Genomic DNA, 16,703 nt, shown 5'->3' with positions numbered 1-16,703 from the left:
TGAACTTGTAAGGATTTGAATGTTACGGTCTTTTCAAAGCAAGTGGGACTGCCCCTGAAATCGAGAATGCGTGTCACTGACACCCAGAGGAAGCCGATGGTCCAAACGCCGTGTGTCACCAACTCCTCCTTCTGCCACTGGCGGCTGCCCTTCTTGGTTCTCGGGGGAACTAGATCCTGTGGAGAAGATGACATAAAGAAACTGCTTTCTGTTTTTAGCTCTCTAACATGGGATCTTTCTGGGGCTTATAGATCTGTAAGACGGTTTCACCTGTGCAGAGGTGGGTGTGATGAGTAGGTTAGGCAGCAGAATGTTGTTTAGTTGTCCAGGTGCGTGGCCCCTGCAGTGTGTCAGTGAATTCCGCTTCTTTAGTCCTAGGTATGCTAGGGGCAGGTTCTGGAGACTTCTCTGTGCCCAGGAACGCAAGAGTGCCGGGCCAGTGTTTCCACATCTTTCTCTTCATTAGCAGAGAGGTGATGATGGAGTTTAATTTCACTCACACGCAGGTTTGTAATAAAATGCCAAATCCTGTCCGAAGCTATACAAATAAGCCACCATTTGTTCTCATTGCTTCTCTAACCCAGAAATATTGCCATTCTTGGGAAGTGTCCCATTGCTTCATGTCTGTCTACCAGCGTAGTTCTGCCCGACTGTTCCCCTCTCACTTCTCTGCTCATCGTGGGAGGATACCTTTGTCCAAGCCGGCAGCCACTCAGGGACTCTCAGCCCTGGCATGGCAGCCCACGGTTTGCCCCATCAGAGGCCTGGCCCTGGGAGAGCGAGGCAGTGGGTGGTTCCTCCCTCAGGCCTAGGCGGTTTGTCCCCTCCAGCCTGGGCATTCCCCAGGACAGGCTTTGAAACATGCTGGCCAGCAGTCCTGGCTGCTCCACACCCAAACAGCTGGGCCCTCTGGAGAAGGGGAGAGCTGTCGAGCAGCCACTGCTGACCCGAGCCCACTCAGGAATTCACACCCGCCAGGTTCCTCGGAGTGCGCTGGGTCCGCCCCCTCTGCCCTGCCCCTCCCCGCCATACCCATGGTGGAGAATAGGCTTTCTAAGATGCTGCGAACCCCTTTTGCTGCCCTTAATAAAAATGCTCTCAGACACTGGTTTGGTCTTGTGGGTTTCTTCCGGACTGTGAGTGGGCAGAGCCAGGGGCCTATGTTCTTATAGACGGGAGAGGGGTGGCCAGGGCCCAGGCTCGCTCTTCTGCCTGCTCCTCTCCCCATGCCCAGCTTTTCCAAGAGGCGCACAGAGGTGTGTGGCCTTCCTGTGAGGGAAGCAGAAAAGGCTGGAGATCCAGACCATCAGGGCCTGCCAAGGGCACCTTGGGTGTCAGGGAGGGGACAGTGGCCTCTGTGTATAGGCCTCATTTCAGTCCACTTATCAGTCCCCAGAGAGTGATATTCTCCACATTGAGCAGAGGAGCAGACTGAGGCCCTGAGAAGGGTGGCTGTCGTGTCCGTGTCCCAGAACTAAGGAGGGTGTGCCCGAGGGTGGGGCTAGGCCATTTCCTTGAACCTGTCTGGAGCCTCAGGGACCTCCTGTTGTATTGACTCAGCACGGGGGGTGATGCTGATTTAATTCGACACCAGGGGAGACCAGACCTGCCCTGTCAGGTCTGCAGGTGTCCAGGAGAAAGCCTGCTGGAAAATCATTTTACCAGGAAGCAAGGAGCTGGTCCTTTACCTTGGTCATCAGCAGGGTACTCTGCTGTCTTCTAGCACTGCATCCTCTGTGACTCTCAAGACAACCCCACGGACACAGTCCCTATTTTTACAGAGGAAGAGACTGCGGTTCAGTGACAGCCAAGGAAACCAGGCCTGGGTTTTTACAGTCTAGTTTCAGAGCCTGTTACATTCCACCACTCAGGTTCCTTGGTGCCCAGCCCTTCCCAAATCCAGAGACCTACAGGACCTTTTCTCAACTTTATGAACTCTGGAGCGACCACTTTCTCACCTTCCTCACTCTTGTATTAATTGTTCAGCTCAAAATGTGTATCTCCTTCATCACTCGGGTGTGCACTGCAGCCTGGCTCCTGCCTGCCCCTGGCTCCCTGAGGCTTCCTCTGGCAAGGGCCCTGGACTTCCTCATTGCGCAGTCCACGGCCTGGCGGCCCCACTCTGTTTCTTCAGTGGGCCAGCACCTCCGTGTCCCACCCTGCCAGGGCAGCCACCCGACCCCATCTGAGGCAAAGCCAGAGCTGGGTCTTGGCTCTTCCTGCCCACCCTGCACTGGCTCTCCCTCCTCTCCCTGCGTCCCTCATGCAGTACCGGGGGCTGGCACCAGCCAGAGAAGGAGCAGAGCTGAAGGTGGCCTGGCTCAGGCGGCACTTGCTAAACAGCTATTTCCTGGGTGATTGGAACATGTTCTTGCAGGAGGGCTCCTAGGGGCAGGAGGTGCCCCTAGGAGCCCTCCTGCAAGACATCACCTGTCAGAGGATCAGAGCGGAAAGGACTGCCCAACAGCGGGCAGAGGTCACAATCGAGGGCTAGAGAAGTCACTTCTTCCAGAGAGCATTCTCCCAACAGGCCTGGCGTGGTTAGGAATCCTTTTGCCCCCACACTCTGCTTTGTATTCCTTCCCCTTCCCCATCCCACTGGAGTCTGGATCATACCAGCTATCCCCATGTTTGTCCCCAACTGAGCTCCTGGCAGGCTGGGCTATCACAGCATACAGCCCCCGCCTGGCCCAGAGTAGACCTTCCATCCATGACTGATGAATGGGTGGAGAGCAGCAGCCCCCACTCGCCTAAGCCATCCAGTGCACAGCAGGTTTAACATAGGAATACCCCCGTGTCCCCAGTGCAGTGCTAGTGACCAGCTCCACAGTGGGCCCTGTGCCACCTGCAGCCTTCTGCCTTACCACACCCCCCCCCCCCCCAGGCAGACCTTGGTCTCCAGATGATTCTACCAGTCTGGCCATGGCCATGGCCCCTCTCTTCTCTCCACTGTCATGGTCCCTAGGGCTGATCTGGGCCCTCAGCTCTGCTCACTCCTTTCTCCCTCTCTTAGCAATAGGAGCCCACTCCACAGCTTCCTCTTGCTTCTGTACAGACCCCAGTTCTCTCCCATCTCCCCACACCTCTCTCCTGAGCCTCAGAGCCACACAGTCAGCTGCCTCCTCTCAAAATAGCAGAAACCCCCTTCTCCCCAAAGGAGGTGCCTCTGTGTCAAAGGGCTGCCTTCCCACCACCCCTCCACCTGCTCCAGCCAGGAGTGTGGCCAGACCTCACTGGGCTGAGGCAAGGAGGGGAGGGCATGGCACTAGGAGGAACTAAGTGATTCCAGTTTACAGTCATGGAGGAAAGGTAGGAAGAAAGAGCCTGATGCTGAAAGAACCATGGTCAAGGAAAGGTTAGTGTGAAAGATGGAGCCACAAAAGAGTGGGCTGAGGTCACAGTAAAGGGGGTAGCGGTGGAGGATGGGGGCAGCAGGAAAGAGCAGCAAGATCCCACCCTTAACCCCTTCAGAAAGCTATACATCCCTCCGGGCTGCCTAGGCTGAGAGAGCTCTCTGGGCGCCTGACCCCTTGCCTGACACGGTGCACGGTGAATAAATGAACAGGTAGCTTCAAAGCCATGCTCTGCCATTTCTACTTCTTGGTCTGTTAAGATGGAGATACTGGATCATTGTTCAATCTGCCTTTCCACATGCCAGAGCGGGGCAGGGGTCTGTGTTCCCAAGAACTCCCTGCCACCTTCCCCATCTGCTCCCTGCATCTCCTTGATCCAAGACACATGAGCGGCAGTGACAGGGCACACACACATCACCAGGTCTGGTGAGGAGCCCTGGATCCCATTTCCGCAGAAGACTGTTCCTCCTGGAAAAATTTAAATAGGCTTGCAGGACTTCCTTAGATCTGCCCCTAGGATGGCAAAGGGATGTCTGCTTAGAACACGTGACTTTTGGGGTGCCTGGGCGGCTCAGTCTGTTAAGCTTCTGACTCTTGATCTCAGCTGAGGGCTCGATCTCAGGGTTGTGAGTTCAAGCCCCACAAAACAACAAAACAGGTGACTTTTTAAATAAAATTTGAGATGATAATATTACCTTCCAAAAAGTAGCCTGGTGAGACATTGTTCTCCCAGCCTCGCTCCCCGCAAAATAATAAACTTAAGCATGGACAAAACTAGAACTTGGAGTATGTTCTGAGTTACCTATTCTGTTATAATGACTGGGTTTGTGCCCAGAAGGAGTTAGTTTTTGCCCTGTCATGTGTCTGAGAATGTTTTCACAGTTCACAGGGCACAGTTTAAGAAACAACCCAGATTTGGTGGTTCAGTTGGTTGAATGACTGCCTTTGGTTCAGGTCATGATCTTCAGGTCCTGGGATCAAGCTCCACATCGGGCTCCTTGCTTAGTGGGGAGTCCGCTTCTCTCTTTCCCTCTGCTCCTTCCCACCCCACGCTCATCCTTTCTTTCTCTCTCTCAAACAAGTAAAATCTTATTAAAAAATTTAAAAATTTAAATTAAAAAAAAAAACACCCAAGTTTACAAGACATATATTTTATTAATACAGTGATCTCTCTCTACTGTATATGAACAAGGAGGATGCTTTGGCAGGCCCCAGGCTCAGATGTCATAGGGCCTATCTGTCAGCTGCCAAGACGGGTTGCCAAAATTCTGGCCCACCGTTCTGAGCCATGAGGACCTGCACACCGAGGTGACAAGGGGCCTGCCCAGGGAAGTATGTTACTGGACCCCCGCTCTCAGCCTGGTTTCAGGCGGTCCCAGGGCTTGACACTGGCCCCCTTTCTGTGCACTAAAGGGCATTTGTGCTTGGCTGGCTGTCAGGGACATGGTGGGGAGGGCTCCAGGAATGTTTCCAGAGTGGCTTCTCCAAGGACCCCTTCCCCAGGCCTCTTGGAGTCTAGGTCATGGAGTGTGCAGAGCTGCACTCCGTCCTGTGCAAGTCGGGCCCGAAGCGTGGGCGCAGTGAGGACACGCAGTTCATGCAGTCGCTCCCAAGAGCAGGAAAAGGCATCCGGGCCCTCACCGCAGCCCCCAGCCGGGGGCACACTAGGATAGCCGGGGTGTGCCATCAGCTCAGCTGTTAGGGCGTGGCCGGTGGGTATGCCTTCCAGGGCCCGCGCTAGTGCTCCTGATACGCGGTGAGCAGACATGTGCCGACCGCAGGTGCTCAGGCCCACGAAGGCATCCGTCCACCTGTGGGTGTAGGGGCATCAGCGGCAAGGACCAGCAGAGCTGTCATGGGCAGGGCTGGGATGGAGTGGGGTGGGGGCCACGACAGGGATCGCCCGAGGAACGAGGAACGGCCATAGCTGTCAGGTGAAAGGTTAGCAGGACGCACTGGGATAGGGCCGGATGGGGGCGGAGGGCCTCACCGTAAGCCGTAGCGAGAGAAGGGGCCCACCGCTGCTAGGGCGTCGCGCTCCACCGCACAAGCAAAGGCATGTGCGGGGGCCTCGAGCCACGCACAGCCGCCCACCCCGCGCTCCACCGGCAACCGTGTGAAGCGCACCCGGTTGGCCTGCAGCGTCTCTGCGAACACCTGGCACACGCCTGCGGACGGGGAGGAGTCAGGAAGCAGCCCGTCCTACTACCTGGGACCACCTCTTACCCCCAGCCCCTCACCGGGGAGCAACGCCCCCCACCCCACCTGGGAGCACGTGCACGTGCTGGTGCCCGTCCACGTGAGTGGGTTCTCCGCCCAGTAATTCCCGGAAGCGTATCAGCTGGGCCTCCAGCTCTTCCCGCACCTGGAGAGAGAACGACAAGGCACCTTGAATGTCGGGGAGCAGCTACCTAGAAGGGCTCCCTCCAGGTGCCTCTGCGTGACTGCTCCAGTATGAACCAGGAAAGCATCCATCGCGCGCCCCTGCCCCTAATGGCTTCATGGTACCCTCCGGACGAGCCTTGGGGGTCAACGCGAGCCTCTTCCTGCAGCCTCATCTCCGCACCTGGGGCAAGGCTATGTCTCCGGCCGCCACCGCCTCGCGAAATCCCATCTTGCCGAGGAAGAAGCCTTCGGGGCTGAGCAGCGACGAGGCGCCGTGGCGGGCCGGGCCCACGGGGCGGCCCTCGGACAGGTTTGCGTGGAGGCCCGTGGGGATTTGATGCCTGCAGGCGGAGCGCGAGCGGGAGCACGGGCGGCCGCGGAGAGGCGGCTTCCCAAGCCCGCCCAGACCCTTAGCGTGCCGCCACTCACCTGCCAGCTAGCTCCGCCGCGCTCTCTGCGGCTGCGCCATTGACCAGCAGGGACACGCTGGTCACAGCCCCTGCCAGAAAGGCCTCTACGATGCCCTCATCGCGCCGCGGGCAGTAACCAAAGTCATCTGCGGTGACCACCAGCCGCACACGCGGTCGGGCCATTGGTACTTCCGCAGACTGTTCAGGATTCTAGAGGACTGAATGCAGGCCCCGCCCCTAAACGCTGTCCGAGGCTCCGCCCCGACGCGCACGCCCCGGCGCGGCTGCCCTTCGTCTTTGTCCTCGCCATCTACCGGTCCCAATGTGGAACTGCAGCGGTCCCCTCCCACCTCACAGTGCGTTGGCCCTAACCAAACCATTTTGTTTGCGGCATTTATTGTGACGAAGAACTCTCAGTAACTGCAAAAATGTTATCTAGTATGAAAAATACAGGGGCGCCTAGGTGGTTCTGTCAGTTAAGCGTCTGCCTTCGACTCAGGTCATAGTCTCGGGGCCTTAGTATCCTGCCCCTAGTGGGACTCCTTGCTTACCCTGGAGTCGACTTTTCCCTCTCCCTATGCCCTTCCTCCCTGCTCGAGCTCTCTCTCTCTCAAAAAAAAAAAAAAAAAAAAAAAAAAAAAAAAAAAATCTTTAAAAGAAATGTGAAAAATAGAGGGAAAAAACCTATTGGAAAAAAAATTATCTCTTAACCTTTCCCCAAGTTCACCACTGCTAACTTTCTGGACAGTGCCCTTCCAGTATTTTTCTAAACAAACAAACCCGTTTCATTTTCTCCCCCACCCCAAAGTTTTTGAGTTGTTTTGAGACGATAATGATCACATCAATGTTACCTCATTCTTGTAACTTTTCATTTTTTGATAGTGACTATGAACTTTTTCTAATTGCCTATTTGGTGATTTTTTTTCTAGGAAGAGGCTGTTTTTCTTTCGTTCATTCTTTCTTTTTCTTAAAATAAAAGTTCTAAGGAAAAAACCATGTATATCAATGGCTTTGTTTGAGGACGCGTTAGTCCCTGATTCCACAACTTGAGCTGTGTTCCAGGCTACAACTTTTACATTCAAAATCTCATTTTTTTTCCCCTCTGTAGTCCAGAAAAGCTTTTCTTACTGATAGCTATATAAATCGTCACCATGGTTGACAGAGTTTTTATTGTGATATGGCTGCTTTGATGTTTCCAATGCAAAGGGCGGCATTTGTGTCCAGCCCAAGAGGTTGGTAAAATCATTCCTTTTTTACAAATGAGGAAACTGATGCTCAGAAGGGAGAAGTGTCTTGCCCAAAGTGAGCCTGCCAGGAGTAGTGGAGCTGGGACTGCCCTCTAAAGCTCTAGACCTACTCTGGTTGTCCAGTCCCTAGCTCTCCCCTGGGTCAGGGACAGACAGGGCAGAGTTGAGCGTGGGCATAACAAACCATATTCTCCTCGTGGGATGTTGTAAAGATCAGAGGCCTCACAGTGCTCTTCATTAAGCTCTTGATGTAAGGATTGTTGCATTCAGTCATAATTATTGAATTGTTGGACTTCAACTATCTTTCTCCCCTGAGAAGTTGGTCCTGGAAAGCCAGAGTCCCCAATGGCAAGCAGATTGGAAAGAGGAAATTGGCATTTATTCAGCACCTACTGGTATTAGACATATGAGAGATGGGGGGGGGGGGGGAGTGCCTCAGTTCCTACCGCCAAGGAGCACCATCTGTTTGACAAGTAGCAATACAAGAGGCAGAGTCTGGAATAGGGTTTTTGGTAATTCTGTTTAGGGTGGCAGGCCTTCTGAGAAGGCTTATCAGAGGAGTGACACCTGGAAAGGACTTGAGGAGTTTACTGGGCAGAGGGGGAAAGGAGGGGAAAGAGAGAAAGATACCCAGGGCTCTTACTGGCGTGCAGGATGTGTTGTACGCAGATTTTAATTAATCTTCGTATTCCCATATGGAAGGATGCTCAACTATTTACAGAGACAAAGAAGATGATCAGAGAGGTTGAGTCACACTGTCAGGAAACAGCAGAGCTAGGAATTGAAGCTAGGTCTGTGTCTTACAACTTGGACTTAATACTGCGCTCAAGGACACCGCGCAGTGGGAGGTCTGAAGACCCCCCACGCCCGCTGTGGTAGTCCACATTGGGGAGGGCAGAACCCTAGAAGGAGCAGTCAGAGAGCAGGAGGCACAGGACAACGCAGCGATCGGAGTGGAGTCGAGGAAAATGCTTGTGTCACCAGAGGAGGCCATGGCTTTGATCCTTTAGGGATCCCTTCGGGTGCGGAGCGCCGATCCGAGCCCAGTCTTGGGATTCCTCCTGGCTTGGGTGAGCAGTCAAAGGCACCCACTGACTTCACCCTCCTTCCCCTCCACCCTGCTTCTAAAGCGAATGTGGGCGGAGCAAAGACAGAATAGGGGGCGGGACCAGCCAGGTTTCCGCCCCCATCCATTGTGCGGGGGGAACAAGGAGACACTGTGAGCCAATCAGGATGTAGCATGTAAATGAGCAAGGTGGGCAGGTTGGGGGCGACTCCAGAGCTCGGGGTCGCCGCCCTGGCGAGGGCGCAGACTACATTCTACATTGACAGGTCGTGAGCGAGGCGTGGACTCTGGTGAGCAGGTTGGCTCTGGGCCTGGGGCAGATGCCAAGGAGTTTTGGGTCTAGGAGGAGGGAGGGTCGGACAGACTCAGGCCCAGAGATGGTCGGAGACAGCATGCGGACGTCTTTGGGGACCCCACCCCCGACGACTCTGGACACAGACGGTGCGCAAACGCCCAGGGGACACTGAGCAGAGGAAGGACCCGATGCGTGAAGGACGCGGTGTGAGGGGAGTGAGGGATCAAAGGACGCCGGGACCGCTGACGCAGTGGCTGACAGACGAAGGGAGAGTTGGACTCATGGAGGCCTAGGGAGACCCTCACGCCGTCTCCCGCCCGGCGCAGAGAGGAATCCGTGGCTGCACTGCGGAACCGGAGAGAGAGGAGGATAGCCATCCCGTCCGCCCTCACCATGACCAGCTGCCGCCACCATTCTGGGTACTTGGCAGACGACGAGGCCCGCCACACCACCCACATGGCTCGGGTGAGTGTGTCTGTCAGGGCACCGACTCCTGAAATCCCCCCAAATGTTCCCCAGCTCCAGCACCCCAGATCACAGCACACACACACCCCCCTCAGTGCCTATTGACCTCATCTCCCAGCCTCTTAGTGACATCCTTATCACCTTGACCACTCCACTGACCTGCAAGGCCTAGTCACCCACAACTTCATTCACTGTGTCCTCTGACCTCTAGCAGCTCCGAAGGAGCTTGGTAGACTGGTACCCCAGTGGGAGCATGGTGTCTAGCACGACCCAAGGCTCAAAGTTTCAGAAGCAGCGATGGAGGCGCCCAGAGGTCAGGACTACAGGTGGTCTGTATAGTGGAGACAGGACTGGTCTGCTCAAAGTACAGATCAGAAGCCCACGTAGGACTCCAAGGGGTTTGTGATTGCCCATTCCTGCCCTGTGTGAGGGTGGAAGTGGGCTTTCAGACTCCCCCACCACATCTTGTATATATATGCAGTGTATGTGTCAGGGAAACATCAAGGTGACCCAAAATCAATGCCTACTTTGCGGAAGAGGACATTGGACCTCAAGAAGGGCCATAGTGCCTATATGTCAGAGCTGGCAGTGGCAGAGCCAGGGTCCAAATCCAGAAACTTCCTCACTCCAAAACACCCTGCCTTCCACTGTCCCCTCCCACTCAGCTCCTGGTACCCCAAGAGGACCCGCAGGGACCCCTATCCCTGTGGTACATCCCTGCCCTATGTGACATGCCTGTCTGCTCTGGTGCAGCTGCCTAAGAAGCCACTGTTTCCAGGAATGGGGCAAGCCGCCAAGTTGGGCCACACACCACACCCACCGTCGAGGTACACCCCCACCGACAGCTTAGGGCTCCGTGGCCACCGACGAAACCCAAGGGACCCTCGGCCCTTTGGTACCTTCCTGGATTTCCTCGTCGAGGGTCAGGTGCTAGACAGCCTACAGACGGTGGTGGAAGAGGCAACTGAGCGCGTGACCGCCATGAAGACAGAGACTGGGGTGCCCCTGGTGGAGGTGCAGGACCCCATAGAGGTGCCGAGGGGTGGGCAGCGGGCGCATGCCCGGCCCAGCCTCAGTACCGTGCACCGGCACAGGGCCCGGCCCAGCCTCTGCACTGGACAGCCCAACAACTACCCCTCCTCCTCCAGCTCCATGTCCGACTCCCATAGCAGCTTCACAGCTGGCTGCTGGGGTTCCCACAGCTGGGACAGTGACCTGGGCACCCGTGGCATGGGCTCACTGCCACCCATGAGGGACAGACTTTTGCTGGAGAAGAACCTCAAACGGCTTCTGAAGCTGGAGAACCGAGGGGTGAGATCTAGCGCCATGGCCCAGGGTGGGCGGGATGGACCCTGGTCCAGAGCACAGGGCCAGGGTTAGGCCTGGCTTGGCTGCTCTTGGATGCCTCTGAAAGTCCCTCCTCTCTCTGCAGAAAGGCCTGGGTCCATCCTGCTTCCCGAGGGACTCCCTGCTGTGGAACTCCCTGGCCAGCCAGTCCAGCAGCCAGTGGACCCAGGAACCACCTCAGTCCTGGTTCTCAGGCCTGCTGGACTCAAACATAGGCACACCCCAAACATCAGAGCCCAGGTCTGGAGAACGGGATCTGACGTTTCTCAAGCGAGAGTTCGATAAGGAGATCAAGTCCTTGTTGAACCAGCCAGTGTCCTTTGACCTGCCCAGCTACTGTTCATTCCGTGAGCCCCATCAGACCCTGGACTTTCTGGCTGAGCACCACCTCTTCCCTGCCCTGCAGAACGTGGTCCGCCAGGCTGTGGACAAGCTCAGTGGCGCCTGCCGCCACGATGGCTGCCCTCTCTTCCCATCAGAATTGGAGCCCGCCACAGATCCCAATTCTGACTCCGCGACAGGCTCCAAGCCAGCCACACCCACCGACGGGGAGGACCCCTACGATGTGCTTCCCAGAGTCTCCAGCTCCAAGACAGATCGAAGAAAGAGCACCAAGGGCAGAGGACAGGGCAAGCCCAAGGAAGGTGGTTCCCCTGTGTCTAGTGCCCAAGTGGCCGCAAGACACAGGATCAAGGTGACACCCACAGAAGAATCCAAGGTTCCTTCACCCCACCCCAGACAGGAGTCTCCTGACCAGAACCCTGAAGAACAGAGACCACCCATCCCTTCTTCTGGGCCCCTGAGCTCCAGCCAAAAGGCCCATCCCTGGCCAAGCCTGCACCTCACCCTGCCTGTCCCTGGGATTATGGTGGAAGGGTCCTCCAGCCAGACCCAGCCCACTATTCGGGGCATAGCTCCTCTCATCTCCCCCTACCCTGGCTTCTCCCACCGCCTCCCTGTGTTCTCACCACTTGCCTCCTCAGTAAGAAGCTTCTCCCCATCTCCTGTTCCCCTATATCCAGAGAGGACCTCAAGGGTGGAGCTAGGGGGCTTAGGGAAAGATTCTCACGAGAAAGTCTCCTTGAGTTACCACCCTTAGCAGCCACGGTCCCAGGTATCTTCCCCTGAGTGGTGGAAGCCACCTGAGCAGGCGACAAGCTGATGGGGAGCAGAAATCCCAGCCTTGCTCCTGCCAGGTGTGCTTGAAGATGAATAAAGCCTATTTTTTATCCTGGGTAGTTTTGTAATGTTTGCCTGTGAATCTCAGAAGCCCTTCTATGTGGGCAGCGTCCTGTCTTTTGTGGACAGCAGCCTAAGCCAGAGTGGGGCCCTGGATCCTAGGTCCAGCTCCCTCTGCTTCCTGTCCCTAGAGCAGGACTCTCCAGTGTGTCTGCCGAGAGGGAGTTGCTCAGGAAGGGTCTGGAGAAGACTTAGGTGGCTTCACCCTTGTAGATTCCCCCACCATACAGCCCCTGACCCTCATCTCACAGACCAAGGCTCAGGCAGGCTTCCCTGCTCTGAACTGGTGGAGGTGGAGGCCTGGGGGAGAACCTACAAGAGCACCGGTGATCCTGGCTCCAGCTGGGCTGACACCATGACTGACATCACCAGCTTGGCCGCAGGCCTGGCTGGTGTGGTTGGTGTGAAGCCAGTGTGGTAAGTGTGAGGGTGTGGCTGACACACAGGGCCTGCACTCAGCTGTCACCAAGAGAGCATGGCAGATGTGACAAAGCCATACTGCCAGGGCAGTGACAAGCGTGGCATCCGTGTGGGTGATGTGGAGAGTGCTCTGGGGGTGAGGGGCATCCTAGGGCATCAGGAGTGGCATGACGTATCTCCCTTTCCCTCCCCGGCTGTTGCACAGAGCCCCACTTACAAGTTCATGAAGAAGAAGCCACTGCCCTCCATCTCCTCCAACTCCAGCACGTCCCACCTCTCCAACCCCTTGTACGAGGAGCTCGTCAGCTATTTGGTGGACCAGGTTGTGTCCTTGCTCACCTACAAGTACAAGTTTGAGAAGAACCTCTCCAAGAAGCTGGGCTTCATCTCCTTTCCGGTCACCGAGATGCTCATGGACCTCTTCCTGGGCTTCAGGAAGGTGAAGGGCTCCCACATCAGCCTGTCCCCCAAGATTGACTGGAGCTGCCTCCAGCGGAGGCTGGAGCAGGCCGAGTGGGCCCAGCAGCTGTCCAGACACACGTCCCAGCATGATTCCTCCTCCCAGCGCAGCTCCCACCGCAGAGCCCCCCACCACAAAGCCCCCCACCACAAGGCCCCCCACCACAGGCCACCCCACAGCAGCACAGAGTCGCCCTCCACGCTGCTGGAGCCGGGCCCCCAAGTGGATCAGGAGGAGGCCATGGAGTCCAGCCTCAACAGTGAGTTTCCAGGCTCTCAGCTGCTCTCAGCTCAGGAGGACACTGCAGTCGGGGGCCAGGAGCCCGCAAGCCAGCAAGAGCCCAAGCCCTCCGTGTTCTCCGGCACCAGCACGGGCTCTAATAAGCATCAGGAAGTCCTAGACATGGACAGTCAGAGCGAGGAGGAGGAAGAGGTTGAGGACGAGGATGATGACTTCTTAGGGGACAACGACACATCCCAGAGCTACCCGGGGCTTCAAGTGGAGGTGGGGGTCACCCACTCCACAAACGTGGGCCACAGTGACCCTCCATGAGGCCGCCTGTAAGCTGCACCCAGCGCTTGATTCCCTATTCCTCCTCTTGCTCCTATGCTGCCCCCCTCACCCCCAGCTGGTCCCCATCCTGAGCAGAGGTCAGGGTGGGCCGGACACCCATGAGGAACTCTGCTGGCCTGTCAGGGGAGCCAATGGGAGAAATAAAGCTTCTCTTGATGGAGCACCATCTTCTCAACCAGAGAACGCAGCCCCACATCTGCAGGCCGAAGCACCTGCCCTGGGGTGACACCTTGGCCAGGCATTCATGGCAGCTACCGAGCCCTGACCCTCACCACCCCCACAACCCACACACGTTCTGCTTGAACACAAGGCCCTGCTCAGGGCTCTTTCCCACTCCAGTGTGCACCTTCCTGGCTCTTCTAGCCTTTTAGGACTTGCGGTCCCTTTCCCTAAGAGCCCCTGGGCATCGCAGTTCCTGCTTCCAGAAGGTTCCTCCTCCTCCCGGGGCAGCACGCTGCTCCCTCTGACATTCCTCTCGCGGAACCATGCCGCGTCCCTTTCCTGATGGCCCCCTGTCTTTCTAATTTGTACTTTTCAGGTCCAACTCCCAAATCTGGAGGGTCCAAGCTAGGTCCCATGGGAATGCTGGTCTGGCAAGCTGTGGGTTGGCTGCCCCAGGCTGGCCATGGGATCACCCTTTCAGCAGAGGCGCTGGGCCAGACAGCTCCCTCTGGAAGGGTCTGCAGACAAGGCTGGTGCTGTGATTGGCAAGTCTCATCTCCCAAGGTTTCTCCTGGGGCCTCTGGCTGGCCTGTGCCACCAGCTCAGCACCCTCCCTCTCTCTACCTTCCCAGGGCAGCCTTTTTGTTCCCCAATCCAGGCATCTTCACCCAGGGAGCCCCTTGACCTGTTGCCACCACCCTGTTGCCCTTGTGGCCAAGAGAGCTGATGACAATGCTCCACTCTGCCTTGCTGTGTAGGCGGCCACTGCAGGGAGACCGGTAGGGGTCCCACACATTCCCCTGGACCCCACCTGGGTGTATAGAGCCCGAGTCTGCTCAACCCAGCCTGGCCGTGCTCAGTGGCCCACGTGGGAAGACGAAGCAATCGCAGAGCTGCTCTAGAGCTGGGCAGGGAGGACCTTCCACATCACATCCATGCCCTGCCATTCTGGGGAAAAAGACTTCCTCTGCTCCAGTCAACAGGGACCAGGGCCCTAAGGTGGATGGGTCAGGGACCCTTTTTTTTTTTTCCAGAAAGCTCTTGTGGCAAGGATCTTTTAGGACATATGCTCAACTCATAAGGCCCATTCCCTGGGGCCACCCACTGCCGCCACCACCATAGAGTAGGCCCACATTTTTATACCTTCTTGCCATACCACTTGGCCATAGTTGATTAGCCCTCTTGCCACATTCTTATTCCAAGCTAGGCCAATCCGGCTTTCCCCCCCCCAGGAGCTTATAATTGGGTTGAACTGAGATTTTTTTAAAGTTTATTTTTAGTCATCTCTACATCTGAAGTGGGGCTTGAACTCACAACCCCGAGATCAAGAGTCGCATGCTCTTCCAACTGAGCCGGCCGGGCGCCCCAAGATAGACTGAGAAATTCTGGTGCAGTTTGCACTGATTGCTAAAGACAAGCGTGACCATATTCCAACCCGCAGAGAGGCAGGAAATCCTGTCTGCAGAAAAGAACCTGGAAAGGAGCCCTGGGGCTCTGGAGACACAGCAGCTGGGAGGTAAAGAGAACATACCCCCACCTTGGCCTCAGAAGCACATGCCTAGAGAATGTCCCTGGAGTGGGAGTAGCCCCTTTGGGAACTACTGGTATACTGTCTAAAGACATCTGTTTCAGGTATCCATGGCCATGTAACCACTCCAAGGCTTAAGAGTCTTCTTTTTCCTGATGCTGGAGCTTGGCAGGCTTGGCTCGCCATGGTGTAGGCAGTCTATGTGTGGCTGCTCCCAGCTGCATGGCCTCTACCCATCCAAGGTCTCTCCCCAAGATTCCTGATCATTCATTCAGTCATCTAGCCTGCCCTTCTTCTTCTTCTTTTTTTTTTTTTTAAGATTTTATTTATTCATTTGACAGGCAGAGATCACAAGCAGGCAGAGAAGTAGGCAGAGAGAGAGAGAGAGAGAGGAAGGAAAGCAGGCTCCATGCTGAGCAGAGAGCCTGACGCGGGGCTTGATCCCAGGACCCGGAGATCATGACCTGAGCCGAAGGCAGAGGCTTTAACCCACTGAGCCACTCAGGCACCCCTCTAGCCTGCCCTTCTTATAGCACGGGGCAGCAGCTGGATTCTTAGGGAGAGAAAGCAAGAACCACTACTCTTCTTGAGGCTCAGAAGTCCCAAAACAGCATTTCTGTGCCATTCTCTTGGTCAAAGCGAAAGCCCAGATTCAATGTTTTGACATGAGACATGACTGACTCTCTCTCTCTCTCTCTCTTTTTAAAAAGATTTTATCTACTTGAGAAAGAGAATGGGAGAGAGCATAAGCAGGGTGAGCAGCAGGCAGAGGGAGAGGGAAAAGCAGGCTCCCCGCTGAGCAGGGAGCCTGACATCGGGGCTCGATCCCAGGACTCTAGGATCAGGACCTGAGTTGAAGGCAGATGCTTAGCTTAACCCACTGATCCATCCATCTCGAGAGTCATGTCTTGATGAAAGAAGCAGCTTACACTTATGGGGATGGAAGGAATTGTTAGTAGCCATATTTGGAGGACAGCTACCCCCCACCTGCACCCCTGCAGCTGATTGCACCTTGAGCAGTCCTTGGAACCAAGTTGAGCAAATAAGCATCTGAACCTGAAGACAAACTGTGGGTGGAAAGTGGAGGTCTGTGGAGACACCATAATTCGCCCTGAGCATCCATCCATAGGGTGAGCTGGGGAAGGTGGTCTGCAAGGGGGAGGCAGTGAAAGGGAACAGCTTTGAGAAGGCATGAGGCCCTCAGAAAGTTAAGGGAGAGCCACACTGGCTTCTCCTACTCTGGTTCTGAGGTCTGTACTGTACTTGAAATCCTGGTTTTGCCCGCTGGGGAGATTGCCTGCTGTGTCCTCACCATCCTTTGGTCTTACATGCAACAAGAAGCTGTTGGCCTCTTTAAGAAGGTGCCTGGCATGATTTGATATATGGTTTTTTTTTTTTAAGATTTTTAAGTAATCCCTACACCCACATGGGCCTGGAACTCACAACCCTGAGATCAAGAGTTGCATGTTCCACTGACTGAGTCTGCCAGACTCCTCTGATTTAAAAAAAAAAAAAAATTCTTTTAAGCAGGCTCCTCGCCCAACATGGGACATGAACTCATGACCCCTGAGATCAAGAGTCACATGCTTTACTAACTGAGCCAGCCATGTGCTCCCCCGCTATACGGTTTTTAAGGTATAAATCACTTTCCTGTGTGGAGAGTGACTTGGAGGGAACTGAGCAGTGGAAGTACAGAAATCTGTTAGGAGGCCATGGTCAATATCTGGAGAGGAGATATTGATATCAGTAGATA

General features: G+C 55.6%; 2 protein-coding genes across 3 annotated transcripts; one reads left to right on the top strand and one right to left on the bottom strand.

Moving 5' to 3' along the window:
* Nucleotides 1–4,488: 4,488 nt before the first annotated feature.
* Nucleotides 4,489–7,050, bottom strand: YDJC (YdjC chitooligosaccharide deacetylase homolog). 2 transcript variants are annotated; one of them, XM_046025244.1, is made up of 5 exons: nt 6,168–6,559; nt 5,920–6,079; nt 5,619–5,718; nt 5,344–5,521; nt 4,489–5,164 (listed from the first exon to the last, which is right to left on the bottom strand). In XM_046025244.1, exons 1-5 carry the CDS (start codon nt 6,329–6,331, stop codon nt 4,789–4,791), a joined length of 978 nt encoding a protein of 325 aa, XP_045881200.1. In that variant the 5' UTR covers nt 6,332–6,559; the 3' UTR covers nt 4,489–4,788. The 2 variants fall into 2 exon arrangements, with proteins under 2 accessions (XP_045881200.1, XP_045881201.1); XM_046025245.1 differs by lacking the exon at nt 5,344–5,521 and having other exon boundaries at nt 4,996–5,164; nt 6,168–7,050.
* A 2,099-nt stretch (nt 7,051–9,149) lies between these two features.
* Nucleotides 9,150–13,239, top strand: CCDC116 (coiled-coil domain containing 116). The gene is made up of 4 exons (XM_046024342.1): nt 9,150–9,227; nt 9,975–10,532; nt 10,654–11,286; nt 12,448–13,239. Exons 1-4 carry the CDS (start codon nt 9,150–9,152, stop codon nt 13,237–13,239), a joined length of 2,061 nt encoding a protein of 686 aa, XP_045880298.1.
* Nucleotides 13,240–16,703: the final 3,464 nt, after the last annotated feature.

Source organism: Meles meles, chromosome 12 (genome assembly GCF_922984935.1).
Source record: "Meles meles chromosome 12, mMelMel3.1 paternal haplotype, whole genome shotgun sequence".
In the NCBI taxonomy this organism is placed as follows: domain Eukaryota; kingdom Metazoa; phylum Chordata; class Mammalia; order Carnivora; family Mustelidae; genus Meles; species Meles meles.
The sequence above is the reverse complement of the archived record's forward strand: the minus strand, read 5'-3'. Positions and strand labels throughout refer to the sequence as shown.

Coding starts and splice junctions, on each gene's coding strand:
- YDJC (XM_046025244.1), bottom strand. CDS start 6,331: ATGGCCCGACCGCGTGTGCGGCTGGTGGTCACCGCAGATGACTTTGGT. Junction 5,719..5,919: donor GAGACATAGCCTTGCCCCAG/GTGCGGAGATGA, acceptor TTCTCTCTCCAG/GTGCGGGAAGAGCTGGAGGC. Junction 5,165..5,343: donor TTCTCTCGCTACGGCTTACG/GTGAGGCCCTCC, acceptor CTACACCCACAG/GTGGACGGATGCCTTCGTGG.
- CCDC116 (XM_046024342.1), top strand. CDS start 9,150: ATGACCAGCTGCCGCCACCATTCTGGGTACTTGGCAGACGACGAGGCC. Junction 9,228..9,974: donor CCCACATGGCTCGGGTGAGT/GTGTCTGTCAGG, acceptor GCTCTGGTGCAG/CTGCCTAAGAAGCCACTGTT. Junction 11,287..12,447: donor CACCCACAGAAGAATCCAAG/GTTCCTTCACCC, acceptor CCCACTTACAAG/TTCATGAAGAAGAAGCCACT.